Source organism: Mustela putorius, unplaced genomic scaffold, assembly GCF_011764305.1.
Source record: "Mustela putorius furo isolate JIRA1106 unplaced genomic scaffold, ASM1176430v1.1 tig00537350_pilon_pilon_pilon, whole genome shotgun sequence".
Taxonomy (NCBI): domain Eukaryota; kingdom Metazoa; phylum Chordata; class Mammalia; order Carnivora; family Mustelidae; genus Mustela; species Mustela putorius.
Genome location: NW_025422471.1, coordinates 19,148,762 through 19,168,891, shown reverse-complemented (window position 1 = coordinate 19,168,891; position 20,130 = coordinate 19,148,762). Strand labels below are relative to the sequence as shown.

At 38.7% G+C, this 20,130-nt stretch overlaps 1 protein-coding gene across 4 annotated transcripts in view; it reads left to right on the top strand.

Moving 5' to 3' along the window:
- Positions 1-20,130, top strand: part of VCAN (versican) — a 117,571-nt gene that overhangs the window by 68,698 nt on the left and 28,743 nt on the right. For 2 of the 4 annotated variants that reach the window (XM_004759123.3, XM_004759125.3), the window contains 3 exons: positions 6,025-11,241; positions 14,555-14,668; positions 16,207-16,320. In XM_004759123.3, coding sequence (XP_004759180.1) covers positions 6,025-11,241; positions 14,555-14,668; positions 16,207-16,320 — 5,445 coding nt within the window. The remainder of the gene's footprint in view (positions 1-6,024; positions 11,242-14,554; positions 14,669-16,206; positions 16,321-20,130) is intronic. The other 2 variants (XM_045074464.1, XM_045074465.1) reach the window with 1 other exon arrangement.

The following is a 20,130-nucleotide window of genomic DNA, read 5'->3' as shown; positions in this document are numbered from 1 at the left end:
ATCTAAACACATTCTTTCCGCTTGAAGGAATAGCATTATTAGGGGATTATCTCAAGTTGGGGAAAAGAGATTATTTTTATCATCCTCATAATATGTCTGCCTCTTTAAAGTGAGGTCATCAGAAACGCTTATGTTGTTTATACACGTTTTACTCTTTGTGGGTGTAAAATTCATGAATTAAAAAATATCAAGCTCCCACTCAGCAGGAGTAGGCTGCCAGTCTACGGTAACATGCTTGGGAGATGCACCACATGAACCTCAGCTAGCAGAGTTAATAGGGAGGTATGGGTCACAGAGTCCAGTGCTGGTCTCTCAACGTTCAGATTAGTCTCTCTTATCTCTGAGGAGATTGAGTATTGATGTAAATATCTCTTAATTTTCAGTTATTGAGGTAATTAAGGGTTCAAACATATCTGAAGAGATTTGGGGAGGGTGTTTATACCTCAGTTACCAACCTCAATTTTTGTAACATATTGAGTCAGCACCATTTTTAGTGTCTCAAATTTTGAGACTACTGGGGGATTTAGGATATCTGAAACAATCTGATTGAAATTTCTATTAGCTGGAAGCACCTGGGTGGCTCAGACAATTAAGCATCTGATTGCGGCTAGGGTCATAATCCCAGGGTCCCCGGATCAAGCCCCATGTTGGGCTCCCTGCTCATCTGGGAGCCTGCTTCTCCTTCTCCCTCTGCCCCTCCCCCTGCTTGTGCTCACTTTCTGTTTCTCTAAAATAAATAAAATCTTTAAAAAAAAGAAATTTACATTAGGTGATTTTCTTTGCTTCCTGAGCTGCCAGCATTGTATTTTAAATTAAGAACACATCAAATATGAAGAAAGTTGAGGCGTTTTTTTTCTGTCTGGTTCCTGGACCTATAGATAAAGTGTCAGAAAACATATAAACATCTTAAAGAACTTCAGACTTTCTCTATTTAAATTCTGTAAGTATTGCTCAGCCACTTCAGTATGGTTGCCTATTTTATTTTTAAAATAAGGGAACAAACTATTTTTGTTGCACATTAAAATGAAATCCATTTTACTAAAGAAATGTGATCCTACTATATCTCTGCTGAGTAAATTGGTATATAGTTATATTTAATTAAAAGCTCTTAAACTTAAATTGTAAAATTCCCCAAAGAGAATGTGAACCTTAGCCAGCTGCCGATGCATCTTAGCAACAATGTTTTGTGTCCACTAACAGCATGACTGGAAGATTGTGCTATGTCCACAAAATTCTGCCACGAAGTACTTAAAAATACTTGGTGAATAATTTGAGGCCAGCTAGCAATTAAGTGTTTGTGAAATGCCATTAAAAATTCTATTAACTGTGAAACTAGTATATTCAAGTCAAGCTGTTAAAATACATTTGTATAAACAGAACAGATTATACATACACTGTGTAGAGTTCTGTGGTTTGACTCTTGAAATCCAAATAAAAGTTATATTATCCTTAGAATAAAATTCTAAAATAGAGAGTCTTTTATAAGGACTTGTTCATCTAAGAGCTGGGAATGTTAATTACTCCATTAGGTTGCACTGTTAATAGGAACTAGAGCAGATCATGATTTTGGAGTAAGATACCTGCTTTTACAATGCACAGGTGTCTCCCCACCACAACCTATAAAGAAACTTATATGGTTTGCAATCATGATAGTGCTTATAACTGTCTAATAACATGGGTGGTGGGTGATGGTAGTAACAAGAAAGAGGGATGAAGAAATAATTTTAAAGACTGAATAATAAAAAGGAGCAAAGGGGAATCTGGGTGAGATGTCCGGTAGCCATAACAGGAATGTAGGATGATGGCAAAGAACTCGCGCATCCATGCGGGGTAGATTTCAGAGCTCCACACCCCCTGTGAGATTTTTAAAGTATGGGAACACATTAGCCACACTGACAGAATAAAATGTAGATTGATCTGTAGAGAATCTGTTGGTGGGAAAAAAATATGTTTAAAGCCCTAGAAAATGAACATTTCCCTCACCCTCAAAACAATATTAAGAAATCTGATGAAAGCATTTGGAAACTGACACAACTTACTTAAACAATGAATATTAATCACTTAGTTGTGAGACTGTGGAAAAAGGAAACAAAATAATTTCAACTGTTATTTTGTATCGGTTTTATTTAAGAATTCCCCTCTAGTAGATCATTTTTGTGATACAGATCAAATGAGCACATGTTAAAATCTCTCTCTTCTTCTCAGTCACTGTTTAGTGTAATGTGCTGATAGTTCTTTGGTGGTCACCAGCTTCATGGTATAATGAGAAGCAAAAGACAAAACAGCTTAAGATGCTTCTGTGTTTTCTACTATTCTGAGCGTAAGTCAGATCAGACACTTGGGAGGCAGGTGCAAGAAGGAATCCTAGGTTAAATGTAATGATTGGTACATTTGCAATATGTACACCCCCAAATTTTCCTTTTCAAATTAAGAGAAACGAGTGTAATAAGGCCATTTTTTTTTAACCTCTTGGAAAGAGCGTTTGTTTGAAAAAGAGAAAGAGGCAGGCAGGCAGACAAACAGACTTGGAAGATATTCTTGGAGGTTCTAGGTCTCTACAGAGTTTCAAGCATCTGCAATACAGTCTGACACATAATAGGTAGTACATTTTATGCAGTCAGTTGTCCTCTGGGAAGATAATACAGTTGGGTGGCGTGTGTGGTTGTGATAGTGAATTTAATTTTATGTGCAAAAACCAAGATGCAAAGGCCAACTCTGCTATGTTTGTATAGCTGTGATAGAAATATTGTGATATTTACTTAGGTTAGAAAATTGAATATATTGCATCTAACAGTTGAATCTTTGAGTAAAATATTCTGATATGATGGTCTGAAGTGCTAAGGGAGGTCCCCATAGATTCATGTGCAATACGAAATGTGGAAGTTCATTATCTAAGTGGAAACTGGACTAAAACAGTGTTACACTTTGTTCATTGGAACTAAAATTAGAAAAACAAAGTAAATGCCAGGGTGTTTTATTAATTGAATTAAGTAGATTTAATAAGAATTGATAGTCAATGAAATTAGGATATAAATTGCTGATTTACAATTATAGTTCTTCTTTGTTTTCTATTCTAGGGGAAAGAAAACATTTTATTTTAACTTATTCATTCCTTTGTAAAACACTTAAGTGAACATCATGACATGTCAGTTCCTTTGACACGCTGAGAGTTAATGCAGTGACACATTTTAGTGTCTCTGTCTCTCTCTCTCTTTCTCTCTCTGCTTTTCTTTACCCCACTTATTTTTAGAGCTACCACCATCCTTCACTGATGGGACCTCCATTTTTACTCACTAAGAAGGTGATGGGATATGTTTAAGTCGGTTTTTCTTTTTTTACTAATTTTTAAAGTAAGGAATTTATTTAGAACCCTATAAAAACCTATGTAGGTGATGAGTATTATTTACCCTGTTCCTGGCCTAGGAGTTTATCAATAAACACTATCAAACAGTCATTTCCTTATTTATCCTATGTTTGTTTGGAGAAGCTTGGCTGAATGGTTAGTTTTACCTTCATTATTTATAATTCAGTAAAAAATGTGGTGGGGATTCTTTCTATGCTTGACACAGACCTGTGTTTCTTATTTAAAATTCTTTCCATATTTAAAAAAAATAAATAAAATAAAATAAAATTCTTTCCATATTTAAATGAAAGATTCTGTGTGAATTTAGTGTCCATGCGTGTGATACTTCTTGATGTGAATCCTAGTTTTATTTCCACCTCATGAAACCTAATGCAAAAGGTTGAATGTAAAATGAGAATATTAGCAGTTGAAGATAGGCATACTTTTGAAGCTCCAGTTAGATGCTATAAAGTTGTACAAAATAGTTTTCCTGAGTCTGGCTTACCTTGAGTATGTTAAAATGGTATTAGCAATGAGAGACTACTTAATTTGGTGATTTGATAAAATTGCTGATATGATATTTGAAAAGATTCATTTGTACAAAGGTGTTTAAAATGTATTCTCATATACATATGCATATATAATCACTTTTTTCATAGCGAAGCAGTGGGCTTCATTGCAAGCACTATTAAGAGATGTTATCTGAAGATTTTAAAAGTGTCCTCTTCTAAAACATACACACCATGAGACACTGCAAGAGCACAATAACAACTTCGGTGATGTAATATTGAACAAACTTATGCTTCTAATTATATTTTTTGAAAAAAGTAAGGCATTTAGTCATGTTCTTGTTTGGCAATTAGGAGTTGCTGCAGCATCTGTGGCAGAAATCATTTGTCTTCATTTTATATTTTCATAATATGCTAGAGTTATGTGTTGATCTCATTTTTCTTATGGTAGAAGAATTTTTTATTCATTTGAATACCCATGAGCCTTTGTTTCCGTAGTTGAAAGGCAGAATGTCTGAGGTAGAATGAGAGGGAGATTTGGTTATAGGACATATGGTTAGGGTAAGAATAACCCAGCCTTATACAAGTGCTATTTTATGGAGATTGTGCAGTGAAGATGTGATGGGATACAGAGAAGAGTTTTGTTTTGTTTTGCTTTTAGTAGGGTGAAAGGGATAAAGGTAGATAATATATGTCTTCCAGTTACATAAAAGTTCTGTGGTCTTCTGTTTTCTATGCAAACTGTAGTTAAAAACATAGAGGAGCTTCTTAGAGTTTTTATTGGTAGTTCCTGTACTTCTGAATTTATTTTGGTGCATGAGGAATACAAGCAAGACCCGTTTTTTCTCGTCTAACTTTTTCAGTAAATGATTGATGTTGATCTTTTCATACATGGAAAGAAGTGGCTTCTTGCTCCAGGAACAATCTTCCTACCAAAGGGCGACAGGGCTGGCTCCGTCATAATTATTCTTTCTGTAAGCTTCTCGGTTTCACCTGAGTGTATGTGGCATGAATTGGGGCTCGGCTGAAAATTAATTCTGCAACAGTATTCCTGGGGTGGGAGAGTGAGATACTGTGCAGTCCTCCGTGCTGCTCTCTGTCTTCTCACGGGCCCTTGCATGCACAGGTACCTTTTCGCACTCCCGTGACACTGGGACGAGGACAGTTGCACTGGCAGAAATCTCTCCTAGGACAACTGAATTACACTTTGATAAAAGTGATGGCCCAGAATTTCCTCCTTCCTGGTGCCCAGACAAGGCATTAGGCTGGTGTATTTCTGGAAGCACAAGAGTCCATTGAGCTTAGTGGTTGGTACCTTATAGCAATTTACAATTTACAAGAGAGTGTTCTCAGGATATGTGTTATTTAAAGTGTGCTAGTTCAGATGTTTAGATGTGACTCCTGAACTTCCCTTGGAGAAATGTTAATAAAAAGAACTGTAACTGACCCAATCCAGATCACCTCTCACGAAGGACAAAGGTGTGAAGTGTGGTGGGCCCTTCCTTCCTTCTTGGTGTTCTCAGTGAGCTCTCCCTGCGTGGAGCCTTTATGTATGGCTTCCTGCCCGTGTGTCTGGCCCATGGCTACAGCCTTTGCAGCTAAATTTTGTCTCACTGTTACACTGGGGAGGGGCTGTGGTTGCACTGTGAAAGATCTGTAAAGAAACCTCTCTTTTACTTTCCTGAAACCAGTCTTCTCTAGGACAGATTATGGCAAGAGAAGGAATCTCTTCTCATTTCCTTATCGAATTGAGGGTGTCTCAAACTCCCCTTACATAAAACAATAATCGCTTACTTTTTCTGTATGATTTGGTGAAATGGTCTTAATTTTTCTTTTTTTTTTTTGCAGTTCACATGAATTCCCACATTTCACAATTACAATGCATATATGTGACTCCTTGTTTCATTTTAAGGGCCTTGCTTTGTTAAGCATGTTGAAGAGTTCTCATAACCTGTTCCTATAATCTTATATTGGGTTTATTTTTCCGATTGTTAATGTGAATCCACAGATTTGGAGACTGAGAACCACGTGTAGAAGGGTAGTTGCACTCTATGTGAAAAGATTCGAATTCTTCTTTGTGTGCATGATCAGCCAGCCTTGCTGTCGATTTCTTCTGTCATACACTGCCAAATCTTCTATTCAAGTATTGTGAAAACTCTTTGTTTTTTTCAGGTCGAATGAGTGATTTGAGTGTAAGTGGTCATCCAATAGATTCAGAATCTAAAGAAGATGAACCTTGTAGTGAAGAAACAGATCCAGAGCACGAGCTAATTGCTGAAATTTTACCCGAGTTTATTGAAATAGATTTGTACCACAGTGAAGAAGACGAAGAGGAAGACGAAGAGTGTGCAAACGCTACGGACGTCACGACCACCCCATCAGTGCAGTACATTAACGGGAAGCAGCTAGTTACCACCGTGCCCAAAGACCCAGAAGCAGCAGAAGCTAGGCGTGGCCAGTTTGAGAGTGTTGCACCTTCTCAAAATTTTTCAGACAGCAGTGAGAGTGAAACACATATGTTTGTGATCACGGAGACTGGATTGTCTACCGCCGTGCAGCCTAATGAATCGAAAGAAACAACTGAGTCATTTGAACTTACGTGGAAGCCCGAGACTTACCCTGAAACACCCGAACATTTTTCAAGTGGTGAGCCTGATGTTTTCCCCACAGTCCCGTTCCATGAGGGAGAAGCCACAGAGGGGCCAGAATCAGTCACAGAGAGAGGGTCTCAACTTGATAATCTGGTTCATGAACATATGAAAACTGTAACTCTGTTTTCTGAAGAGTCTTCAGGAGATGCTGCCATTGACCAAGAATCTCAAAAAATCTTTTCGAGGGCTACTGAAGGAACATTTGATGAAGAGGCCGACAAAAGTACTTCTATCGCATATACTCCAAGTATAGTTCCAAGTTCTGTGTCAGCAGATGTTTCAGAGGAAGTATCAGTTGCCTTCACAGGAAATGCCTTTCCTGATGGCCCATTGTCCACTGTAGAAAGCTGGGTAGAAACAACCCCTAGAGAAAATGTAGAGCTCTCAGGAAGTCCTTCAATTCCATTTCCAGAAGGCTCTGGAGAAGCCGAAGAAGATAAAAAGAAAATGTTCACTTTGACAACTGATTTATCACAGAGAAATACTACGGATACACTGGTTACTTTAGACACCAGCAAGATCATGATCACAGAAGGTCTTTTTGATATTTCTGCAACAACCTTTTACTCCGTTTCTCAACAACCTTCTGCAGAAGTAGCACCTACCAAATTTGGAGGGGAAGCAGACACTTCTGAGTGGGTCTTCAGTACATCTCTTGAAGGAAAGAAAAGGAAAGATGAGGAGGGAACCGCAGGTATAGCTTCTACAGTTCAGGTATATTCATCAACACCAAGATCAGATCAATTGATTTTACCTTCTGAATTAGAAAGCTCAAGTGAACCAACATCTAGTGATTCAGCGTCTGCTACCAGGAACAGTTTTATGTTCTCGACAAATCCCACAGAGTCTGAAAATGAAATGATAAGTTCTACTCTTGTCTTTAAAGAATCAAATGTTTTAGACAGTCTGGGCGCACAGACTGCTAAGCCCAGCAGTAGCAGTCAACCTGAGGTTCAGGAGGGGCAATCCACTATTCCAGGGAGCCCCGCCTCTCTCTCTATGGAGCCAGGCTCTGGAGAAGCTGCTGCTGACCCAGAAACAGTCACTGTGTCTTCATTTTCATTAAATTTAGAGTCTGAAAGTCCAACCAGGAAGGAAGCAGCTGGCACTATGTCTCCCCATGTGGAAACTATATTCCCTTTTGAGCCAACAGGATTAGTTTTGAGTACTATAATGGACAGAGAGGTTGCTGAAATTGTAAGCCAAACATCCAAAGAAATCTTGATTTCAGAAGTCTCAGGAGAACAAAATCCTGGGCCAGGAATAAAGGGCTTTTCTACAGATTTTCCTTTGGAAGAAGATTTCAGTGGTGACTTTAGAGAGTACTCAACAGTAACTTATCCCATAGCAAAAGAAGGAACGGTAATGATGGAAAGCTCTGGAGATGCAGCATTTCAGGATACCCAGATTTCATCATCTGTAATACCTGCTTCAGATCACACCAACCACAGAGCGGACTCAGAAGGACTGAGGAGTACCTCGGTCGGCACTTCCACCTTCCCTTGGGAAGAGTTCACAGCCTCAGCTGAGGGCTCAGGGGAGCAGCTGGTCTCAGTAAGCAGCTCTGTGGACCAAGTGTTTCCTAGTGCTGTGGGGAATGTTTCTGGTACAGACTCTCCATTCGTTGACCAAGGATTGGGAGAAGAAGATGCTATTAATGAAGCCAATGAAAGGACCACGATTTTACCAATAGCAGAAGCTGAAGGTACTGAAGCCACAACAGAAAAGGTGGAAATGACAGTCAGTGGCACAGTTTCAGTGAACTTTCCCCAGACTATGGAGCCAGCCAAATTATGGTCTATGCAAGAAGTCAACCCTGTAAGGCAAAGAATTGAAAGTGAGACAGCATCAGAGGAAAAGATTCAGGAGCCAAAGTCTTTTGAATCCCCTCAAAGTCCAGTTGCACCAGAACAAACAATGTTTGATTCACAGACATTTACTGAAACTGGACTCCAATCCACAGATTATTCTACACTAACAGTGAAGAGGACTGACAGTACTGCTGAGGAAATGGAGAAGGAAGGCATTTCCTTCGCTGATTTGTCTACTCCAGATCTAGAGTTAAAGGGCTTGGAACGCTATACTGCTCTCCCTGAAGTTACTGAAAAATCCCATTTTTTCTTAGCTACTACCTCAGTGACTGAATCTGTATCAGCGGAAAGTTTAGTTACAGGTTCTCCAGTCCAAAAGGAGGAAATTGTAAAACCTTTTCCCAAAGTTGTGAGGCCAACAATGATAGAGTCAGATGCTGATCTTTTATTCTCCGGACTGGGATCAGGAGAAGAAGTTACAGCATCAGTGAATTTTACTGAAATGGAGCAAATCATTACCACATTCTCTCCCCAAGCTTCTCGCATGGAGAGTTTAGAAACTGGCCTCATAAGTGATACAACAAAAGACTATGAGAAAATGGAAAATGTAGCAAATGAAGTTAGACCACCCATTTCCAAAACAGACAGCCTCTCTGAAGATGGTGAGACAACGTCCACAACCTTACTAAAAATTTTAAGTGACACCAGAACTGAAGGACCTTCTATAGCACCTCTCACTTTCTCCACAGATACTGAACATCCTCAAAATCAGACCCACGGTTGGGCGGAAGAAATCCAGACTAGTAGACCACAACCAGTGACTGAACAAGTCTCTGATGAGAATTCTTCAACAGTGGAAACAAAAGAAACACCAGTCCCTCCCTCTGATTTTCTGGCTAGAACGTATGGTCTTGAAACAGCAACAGGATTTGTTACATCAGCACCAAAACCATCTGACTTGCTTTATGAACATTCTGGAGAGGGATCTGGGGAATTGGATATGGTTGATTTAGTCCACACTTCTGGAACTACTCAGGCAAGCAGGCAAGGAAGCACCACATTTGTTTCTGATAGATCCCTGGAAAAACATCCTGAGGTTCCAAGTGCTGAAGCTGTTACTGTTGATGGATTCCCAACAGTTTCAATGTTGCTGCCTCTTCATTTAGAGCAGAATGAAAGCTCCCCTGATCCAACTAGCACACTGTCAAATACAGTGTTATATGAGAGGGCCACAGAAGATGCTGCAGATAGTTTCCAAGACCATCTCAGAGGATTTGAGGATTCCACCGTAAAACCTAACAGAAGAAAAACCACTGAAAACATCCTTATAGATCTGGACAAAGAGGACAAGGATTTAATATTGACAATTACAGAGAGTACCATTCTTGAAATTCTGCCTGAGCTGACATCAGATAAAAATACTATCATAGATATTGATCACAGTAAACCTATATATGTAGACATCCTTGGAATGCAAACGGACATAGATCCAGAGGTACTATCAGGACCACTTGGCAGTAGCGAAGAAAGCACTCAAGTTCAAGAGAAGTATGAGGCAGCTGTTAACCTTTCTTTAACTGAGGAAAACTTTGAGGGTTCTGGTGACCCTATTCTGGCTAACTACATGCAGACAACATATAATGAATCAATGCCTTCCGAAGACAGAAGCCACTTAGATCCCATGGGCTTTACCTTCACACCTGGGCTCCCTCTTCCTAGCACAGAAGCAGAATTAGATATTTTGCTTCCCACAGCAACATCCCTGCTCCTTCCTAGTACATCTGCCACAGTTAATCCAGAGATTGAAGAACCGAAAAGTGAAGCAAAAGTCCTAGATGACATCTTTGAATCAAGTACTTTGTCTGATGGTCAAGCTATTGCAGACCAAAGTGAAGTAATATCAACATTGGGCCATTTGGAGACACAGGATGAGTATGATGAAAAGAAAAATGTAGGTCCTTCTTTTCAGCCAGAATTCTCATCAGGATCTGAGGAGGCACTGATTGATCCTACACCCTACGTAAGTATTGGTACTATCCACCTTATGGCTCAGAGTTTAACAGAGGCACCCAACCTGATGGAAGGATCCAATCCCTCGGATTACACTGATACAACATCAGCAGTTTCAGCTTCTGAAAAGTTATCCTCTCAGACACCATCATCTCTTCTCACTGTCTACTTGGGCAGTGGAGCCTCTGAACACACAGAGGACCATGCAGCAAGTACTCTGCCTGGTACAGATGCTGCCACATTTCAGAAGTCTCCAGGAAGTCTGGCAGATATGGAAGTGACTTTCACATCATTGAATGAAGAGCTCCTTCACATAACCGAGCCTCCATCCTTATCTCCTGACACTGGATTAGAACCTTCAGAAGATGAAAGTCATCCTAAGTTATTAGAACAAATGGAAGCTTCTTCCACAGAACTGACTGCTGAAGAAGGAACTGAGATTCTCCAAGATTCCCAAACCCAAGCCAATATTCAACTTTCTGGAGAAATAATGACGAGCAATATTAGAACCCCTGAGCCTGGAACTATGGTCACAACTGCAGGTGAATCTAAGTTAGAAGGTGCTACACCGTGGCCACATTCTACTTCTGCTTCTGCGATTTATGGAGTTGAGGCAGATGTCGTGCCTCAGCCTAGCCCACAGACTTCTGAGTGGCCCACCGTTCCTTCCTCTCTGGAAATAAACCCTGAAACCCATACAGCTTTGATCAGAGGGGAGGATCACACAGTACCAACATCAGAACAGCAAGTAACGACAAGAATTCTTGATTCCAATAATCAGGCAACAGTAAGCATTGCAGAGTTAAATACTGAGCTTCCAACACCATCATTTTCCCTTCTGGAAACTTCTAATGAAACCGGTTTCCTGATTGGCATTAATGAGGAGTCAGTGGAAGGCACAGCAGTCTATTTACCAGGTAAGGTCACAACATTGATAAATCTGTTTCCAAACTTGGAAACAGTCCCTGTTTCCTGACACATCTATGCATATAGTTTTTATTGTGATATTAAATCAGTGGAGCTTGTTATATTATTCGCATAACCATGGGACAGGCCACATTACTGAGTCCATAATTAGAGGCAAAGAAAATAAGTGTAGAGTATTTCTGGGCTTTATAGATATTCTTTGTATTCTTCTGGGTTTTAGAAACAACATACAATTATGAAATAGAAAAAGTGAAATTGTTAATGGTATAAAAATTCAATTTGGTTTTACTTATAACTAAAATATTGCTTTGTCATATGCCCTTAGTTTAAAAACACATCTTAGTTTAAAAACAGAGGGGGAAATCCCATTTTTAAAAATCTCTCATTGACAGGTGCTATTATGGCAATATCAAAATCTGTCAGGCCTTTAAACATTTTTGAGTGGTAAATAAGTCTAATAAGCACCCACATAGTTTGTGCAATATCAGTTATCAGTTCATACTTTTGTGTAATGTCCTTGTTCCCAATAATCTGTATAATGCTTCTAGCACAGTGCCTAGCTAGGGGTGGGGGCGCGGAAGGGGAAGGGGGTATATATTTGCATCCTGCCTGTCAAAAGAGGACCTTTTTTTCTTTTAACTAAATGGACAGCAAGCATGAATTTGATATTGGTTCATACAGACTCTCTTACATGATCTTCACAAAAATGCTATGTTATTATAATCATCATCCCCATATTATTATCCCTACTTAAAAGGGTAGGATGTGGATGTTCAGAGAAGTTCTGTAATTTGTTTGGGGTTGCATAGCCACACATACCACGGCATTGGTGGGATTTGAACCCAGATCAGCTCCACTCCAAAGTCATGGTCTTTTCATTGCTCTTTGCTGGTTACCAATTAATATAGTATAAAAATGAATAATTGATATTTAATTATTTATAAGCTAGATATCTTAAAATATTTACTTTGTAGAATTTATTGTCCTTTTAATCTAGCTTGATAATGCTGACAAATCTTCTTTAATGGGGTATTTTCTAATAATGTTACTTAAATAACAATGTCAGTGGAATTCACAAATAGCCCTTCCCACCTAGTGACCTAGAGAAAAAGAAAATAAATAAAAATCCGTACTTCAAGGGCTGTGTTGTTGATAATATGTTTTATTTTAATGAATATATTTTACAGCATGGCAATACTTGGAGTTATTCTTCCCATCGTTTCAATGTTATCTTTTTGCCACTAATGGTTCTCTGTTTGTTGTGCTTCAGATAGACTAAAATAATCAATCATAAAGTGCAACTTTTATAAATGACTTAGAGTATTTGGTGAATACAGTTAATTGGAGGTGGTTGATGGATTTTTGTTGTTGTTCCTGTCATTCTATATTTAGTCTGTAAATGATAACCTAGTAATCTGGCCAATATTTATTCTCTTATAATTTAGTTGAAAGTTCCTCAGGTTGATGAAATACAATACAGAAATCATGGGTAAGCCATAGAGAGTTAGGTTTGACTGATGGATGAGAAATTTGTGCCAGTAATCCATCCAGACCACAGGATTTACCTAGAATGAGAGCCTGCGTCTTCATTGCAAAGCAAATTGTGACCTTAGGCGAATTCGGTAAACAGTAGCTCACATTGGATTGCCTGGTTTCTCTCTCGTAGGTTCAACTTTCAGAGAGTAATACAGACTGTTTAGGGAAGAACAGAATTCGTCAAAATAAACTTTTCTCTTGATCTAAACTACTTTGGGTTCACAGAGGACCCACTCTCTTGCCAAGTCCTTGTCATAGTCTCAGCACGGTGTCTGGAGTCTGTGGTGGGAAAAATGATAATACTTCACATTTGTGTGGCACGTCACAGTTTTATCAAGCACTGTCACATATGTGTCATTTTGGTTTTGCTTCGAGGGCAGCGTGTAGATGTGTTGTGGATGGTGTCCTTGACAGAGAAGCAGTGTCCTTTCAAAGGCAAAAGGCTAAAATGGCTAGGGAGATTTTGCATATTTTTAGAACTATAAGAGAAAGAGTCTTAGAAAAATTAGTGGTGTAGGTGTAAGCATCTGAATCAACCTGATTATAATGTTGAACTCATGCATGTGAATGCCTTATGTGTCAAGTCTTTCTCATAGTCCAGAATTTACTTTACATTCAGATAGTTTGAGTTTGACTTTGTTGTGTGGAAAGGTTCAGTTACCTTCTAGAGCAGTGCTTCCTTTACTTGAATGTTCCTTAAGTTTGTGCTTCATAAGTAGATATCTTTTTTTCATGTGTAATTACTTCAGGGTTTCAGGACTAAAGATTCGTGAAAATATGGTTTTTATTCCATATATAACCTATTTGTCTCAATTATTTTGTAAGACTTTCGACTCTCATCTGAATTTTTAAACATTTTGAAACAAAAGCAATTCTGAAAAATTCAAATAATAAATAGAAGCAACTCATTTAAATACAATTATCCAAGCAATACCACAGAATAATATATGTGCTTGAAGTATTGTAAAAATATTTGCCTTTAGGAAACATATCTTAAAGTGTTTCTCAGAAATTTGTGTCTCTGGCTTTACATTTATCTTCTAGGAGTGTCGATTTTATTTGTGTTCTAATAAGAAAAACTGTAATAAAAATTGGGGGCTTCAAAAAAATTGGGGGTCTCATTTTAGGTGAGATTATTGTCTTTGGGTCTGTTTTTATACAGTAGAGCTTAATTTATGTGTTGCTTTTCTTCAAGTATAGTTTAAAGGAGTACATTTGGAACGTGTTTTTGGAAAAAGCATATTAATGTAGCAGAAGAGACTTCAGTGCACACTTTCGAAGAAAAACAGTTTCTGAGCATTAAGTGGTAAAAGGCAATAATAATTCAAATGACGATAACAAGCCAAACTGCTAAAAAGAATGCATGTTTTGTGTATCCAACCATTTCACATGAACTAACCTCGTTTAAAAGAATACATTTTCCATTCACTGTGCACATATGTGTAATCATTTTTGACTAAAATCAATTGCCATTATCATGCCGACTAAATCTGCAGTAGAATATATTAGTTGCCAGATACTGTACAAAATATTGCTTAGAAATAATGATGACTGAATCCCAGAAATGAATAGATGCAATTTGTAATGATTAGTTATAATGCCAAGAAACACTCCAGAGAGTAAAGTTAATGTTAATTTTTATGCATAGTATCTAAATTGCTATGGTAAAGCTTATATTATGGTAGCAATCAGTGGCAATTTATGCTGCAAAACATGGAAACCTGGATATGAGCCTAATTGCTTTTCTTACTTTCCTGAATATGGTAGGACCTGATCGTTGCAAAACGAACCCGTGCCTTAATGGAGGCACCTGTTACCCTACTGACACTTCCTATGTGTGCACCTGTGTGCCGGGATTCAGTGGCGACCAGTGTGAACTTGGTAAGATGTTCTTGTCTGAAAGAGTGTAATGCTTTTCCAGAAGATATATTGGGCAGAATTTATATTGCTCAAAGGATTTCAGAGAAAGCCATGTGTAAATGAATTATTTGTTAAATAACGTTAAAATCATAGAGTAATTTAAGTGGAGTCTGGAAAATGGGGACAGGTGTTTGCTGAATTTTGTTAATACACCCAAAACTCAGTGAAGCTCAGTGAGGTGAATAGTGTCTTTTTAAAGTTTCTACAGATAGGCTTTACAAATGTCTAGTTGCCTAAATAGTAAGGAACTATTTTAATCTCTTTCCCCAAATCTGCATATCAATAATCAATTTAAATACACAAAAAATTTTAGAAAGCTGTATTTAAAAATGAAGGTGTTTAGTTTTTGTGTTTTGAATTAACTTGCTCCTCTGAGGTGGGATGGGCAAGATCCTTCTCTATCTAGTTCTCTCCAGAGGCCAGCCTAACGCACCTCTACCTACATAAGTTTTGAGGCTGTTGTCCTCTTCATTTTGGGTTTCAAGGAGTATCATTGTCTCTTTACTAAATCAGTTCCTTTTACTCTCACTTTTATGTAGGTTTCCTTTTCTTAAAAAAAAAAAAAAAGCTGGTGGGACAAGACTTACACACAGCAAACAAAGGCACAGACACCACAGATGGCAGAATACATTTAGGTGACTGCGAGTGTTCAGGCATGCCTATGTATGGGTTTGTGGGAGAAAGTCCTTGAAAAGCGGGTGGATATGGGTAGGTCTGAGAAGGTTCTGAATCCAATGTACAGACGAATTTACTTCCTACTCTAATAGAGGGATTTTTAAGACTTCAGTGGGCATCAAAATCATGGGCAGGGCTTCTACAGTACCAGTTGTTCCCATCCCCCCGCCCCAAGGTCTGATTCTGTAGGTCTGGTTGGGGGGCTACTGGGAATGTGCCTCTCTGACATTCTCAGGTGATGCTGATTCTGCTGGTCCAGGGACTACACTTGGAAGATCTCTGCCCTGGGCAGTTGGGATCTCTTGAAGGTTTGAAAGCCAAAGAGTAAATGATCATGTCTGGGTTTGAAGGAGATGACAGTCAGCAGAATGAAGGATGGATTGGAAAGGAAAAGCTCTAGTCAGGCCAGTCACGTGTCTTCAGTATTCCACAGGTAGGGTAATCAGAGCGTGAGCTAAGATTGAGGGTAGAATGTTCCAGGGATTTCTTTGTCATTTCTAGGATTCATGTGCCCATCTAAAAGCAATGGAGAAAATGACCCCCCTAACTGAAATTTTTTTAGGGTTGCCAGATTTAGGAAATCAAGTGCAGGAAGGTCAGTTAAATTTGAATTTCAGGTTAAAAGAAAAGAATAATTTTTGAGTGTAAGTAACCCTAAATACAGCATGGGATAGATTTATACTAAAAAATTATTATTTTCTTTAAATCTGAAATTGACATTTAACTGGCTGTTCTTTCTGTTCTTTATCTGGCAACCTAACACTAAGTAGGATCCTTGACCTTTTCTGAAAGTATTTTTGTGGCCTTTTATGATTTTATTTCAGATTTTGATGAATGTCACTCTAACCCCTGTCGCAATGGAGCCACGTGCGTTGATGGTTTTAATACGTTCAGGTGCCTCTGCCTTCCGAGCTATGTTGGTGCACTTTGTGAACAAGGTAAGAGCTCATGCAACATCTGTAGGATGAACAGGATAGCTATTTCATTTCAAATGTTACTTCTGGATGGTTTTTTGGCACAATTATTTGGATGTTTTCAGGAATGTAGGCCATACGGCGTGTTTTTTCCTGCAAAGGAAATTCACAGGTTACCTAAGTATGTTCGGTGTCCTTATGTGTCCATAGCCCATGGAAAACAGCATTTGATTTAATCACTGCTGTTTTGCTGATAGAGCAAAATTGCAGACAGGCACACTGAGCTGAATTTAAGGACATCTAGCTCACAAAGGGAACTTTGTTGTCCGTATTCTTACTGAGGACAAAATAAGCATTGACCTTAATCCATCTGTGTAGCTTGTACCAAGGAGTATCGAATTCAGTGCTAGCTGCCTTTATTTTCTCCTCCTAAGCACTTGGGAGTCAATGGGCTTATTTTTCATCATCAGTCATCTCTGGAGAATGCATTGGTATAGTTGTTAGAATACATTAGCTTTGGCTTGGTAAATGTTACATAAAAGGTATTGTAAGTCTGCTCAACGGGGAATTTTCCTACTACAAGAAGCATCTGCTTTTTCTGAATGAAACAAAGGCCTGTGTTCGTGATTGCTTGAATCTCATGATCCCTGTAATTGGTATTTTATGGCCAACCTGAGAATGTATTTTAGGTGGTTAATGGTAACATTTCTTAGTCATCAATCAGAAACAGATTGCACGTTCAGCTACACTCAGCTTTGAAATTTCGATTTCCTTTACTTAAAGTCATACAGTGGTTTGGCTTCGACAAAAATACCCAGTGCCAAACTTCCATTCCACCAGACAGAATGAAAATGCATTAGACACTCAGACACATTGGTCTGCCCCACATTCTGCTTTACAGTGTTAATCCAAACGTCACCACAATTAGAACAAAACCCAAAGCAACACGTATTGAACTGCCAATCAAAAAGGGTAGGTAATGACTTCATTTCTAGTTTTTTTTTCCCCTAGTTGCATAGGATGAGTCTCTTTAGCAAATTTAAAAGGTAAATATGAAAACGAACCAGTTTCATCCTTTTCTTAAGGAAAACAGTAAGAAAGATGCCGTTTCTTTTTATTTTATTTTTTTTTAAGATTATTTATTTATTTATTTGACAGACAAGAGATCACAAGTAGGCAGAGAAGCAGGCAGAGAAAGAGGAAGGGAAGCAGGCTCCCCACTGAGCAGGAAGCCCGATGCGGGGCTCGATCCCAGGACCCTGGGATCATGACCTGAGCCAAAGGCAGAGGCTTAACCCACTGAGCCACCCAGGCGCCCCCAGAAAGATGCCATTTCTTAAAGAAAACATGAGGGTGAGATCCTTGTTATATCACATATGCTATAACGATCCTGGCTTCCCTTAGTTCCCAGTCCGAGTAGCAATTCAAAAAAATCACTCATTAAGCAAATGTTTACGGAGCACCTGCCGTCTTCCAAGTGCTATCCTGGGTACTGGAGGTAGAACTTGGAGCAAACTAGACAAGATCCCCAGTCTGGGTGACTCAACTTAATTCTTGGCAGGGAATAAAAAGAGATGCTATTTGTTGAATGCCTTATAGTTTATCAAATGTTCCCAGGTGCATCATTTCGTTTAGTTGACAGTATCTCTGTGTGGCTAAATGGGCCAGAAATTGAGGCTCGGAGAAGTGATGTATTCAAGGTCACACAGCTAGTAAATTAGAGAGTAGGAAAAATGAACCTAGGCTGCCTTATAAGGCCCAGGTTTATCTCAGTATCTTCACACTTTCAAAGTAACTCTTACAGATAAGCATTTTATTTACATGTATATTAAAAAGGTTTTGCTTTTCTTCTCTCATTTGTAGTACCACTTTTCAGGTACATTCTGTTTTGTCTTAAAGCGAGTATACGTTCATCACCACTATTTGTTGAGAAACAGCTTTCCCGGTCTGTTTACCCAGCGCAGCTGTGCTTCTGTGATTTATTGCCAGGACCCTGAAAGATTTTTTTCTCCTCTTTGCAGGTTGCCTAAGAACAAATGTTTTTTTCATTAACAGCAGCATTGTTGTCTAAACAGTTTTCTATCCAAATTTCAGCAATGACTGTGTTGTTGTTTCTTCAGCTGACCTTTTCTTCCCTGTATTAGTAACTTCCCAACTCCCAGCAACTCTGGAATAAGGGACCTATTTTGGTAGTGATAACCAATATAAACTCTAGAAGGGGAATCTTAGAATAGTATGGAGACAATTCTGTACACACAGGTTGCCCCAAACCAAAGTGGGGGGTAGGGCTCACCAGTGAAAAGCACCAAAATGTTAACAGTTTCTTAAAGCTTGACAGCTCTATGTCCCAGATGTTGAAAAAGTTACCTACATGACATAAAGAGAATACATTTTTAGTAAAACTGTTTAAAAGTGATAGTTTTGGCTTCTGTAGTAATGAACGGGAGCTGTCACACCTTCCCTTACAACACACACAGGTAGCCAGCACACAACTAAATGTGGGTCTTTGTGATATAACCTATGCATTATAGTAGTCTTAAAGCGTAAGAAGTATTTCCCTATGTCGGATGATTTTTACAAAAATATCACCCATATGTGTTGCTTTTAATGAATGAAATGTGTATCGTGCTCTTTTTAGGTGAGATTGGAAAAACACACTGCTTCTAATAACTGCTATCAGAATAGCATCCTAGAAGATGCTGTGGGATGCCTAGTCCTTCATTACATATTTAGTGACTTCATGAATAATAATTAAGTAAATCCACGTGGATATTTGGCTTTTATTCAATAAAGAGTCACTTTGTTAAGTAGTGTTTGTGCATATATTCATAATCATTAGGACCGTAAGTCTATGGCTTCAGTAGGATAGATGAATAAAAAAAAATTAGCAAAAACCAACAAGCAGTCTCATTTGGACCTGTGTTCTAATAGGAATATATGCACCTGTTAACTGAAGAAGGCATTATACCAATGATGTGGTGATGCATCTGAATTTTATGATCCCTTGGGTTTTTTGGTGTAAGAGAAAAAAATACTTAATGATAATCTGTTTTAATGATAAAACACAAAGAAAGAAGACTGGACTAAACCATTGGGTTAAAAGAGGATATGAGGGTGTAGTAGAATTTTTTTTTTCCTAATGTCTTATTCGGAAAGGTAGGGATCCTCTTGAATTTTAAGTTGTGTCTTAAAATATTATTAATTTCCATGGTTAAGGCAAGCTATGCTGCTATGATATCACATTACTGACTTTGGCAGTAGAGTTTTCTAAAAAATCTTTCCAGTTCTCCTTCTTTATAAACTAACTCCCTCAAATATGAAGATCCATTTCCTCCCCACCCCTCCTACCTCACCTCTAAATCCTTCCACGGGGAACATCGCAAAAGGAAATTTAGAGCATCTAAGTACCCCAACTGTACTTCATCCTTGGGGACTACTTTAATCCCAAATCATCTAGCTGTGCCTTGATTCTTTTCCTGTAAGATTTGGTGGTCTCCAGAAACACTTTAGTAAAACTCAGACTTCCAGGGCGCAGTATCTAAACCAGTTAGTCAGCTGGCCATAACCAAACAAGAAGCCGGATAGACTAAACTGAAATAAAGCCCGCTCTCCGAGATAAGCTGCATCTGTTGTATGACGATGGTCAAAATCCCTGGAGCCAGGAAAACATGAAAAGCTCTCAGAATGCATACTTTCCCACAATTACAGAAAGAGGAGCGAGTGGTGTGACAGACAGGAGTCGATCTGACTATCAGTTCAGCCCCCAGGTCTGACGTATACCGAAAGCATGTATTTCATCTAGAAGGATTTTGTTTCCTTCATCAACCAGGAAGA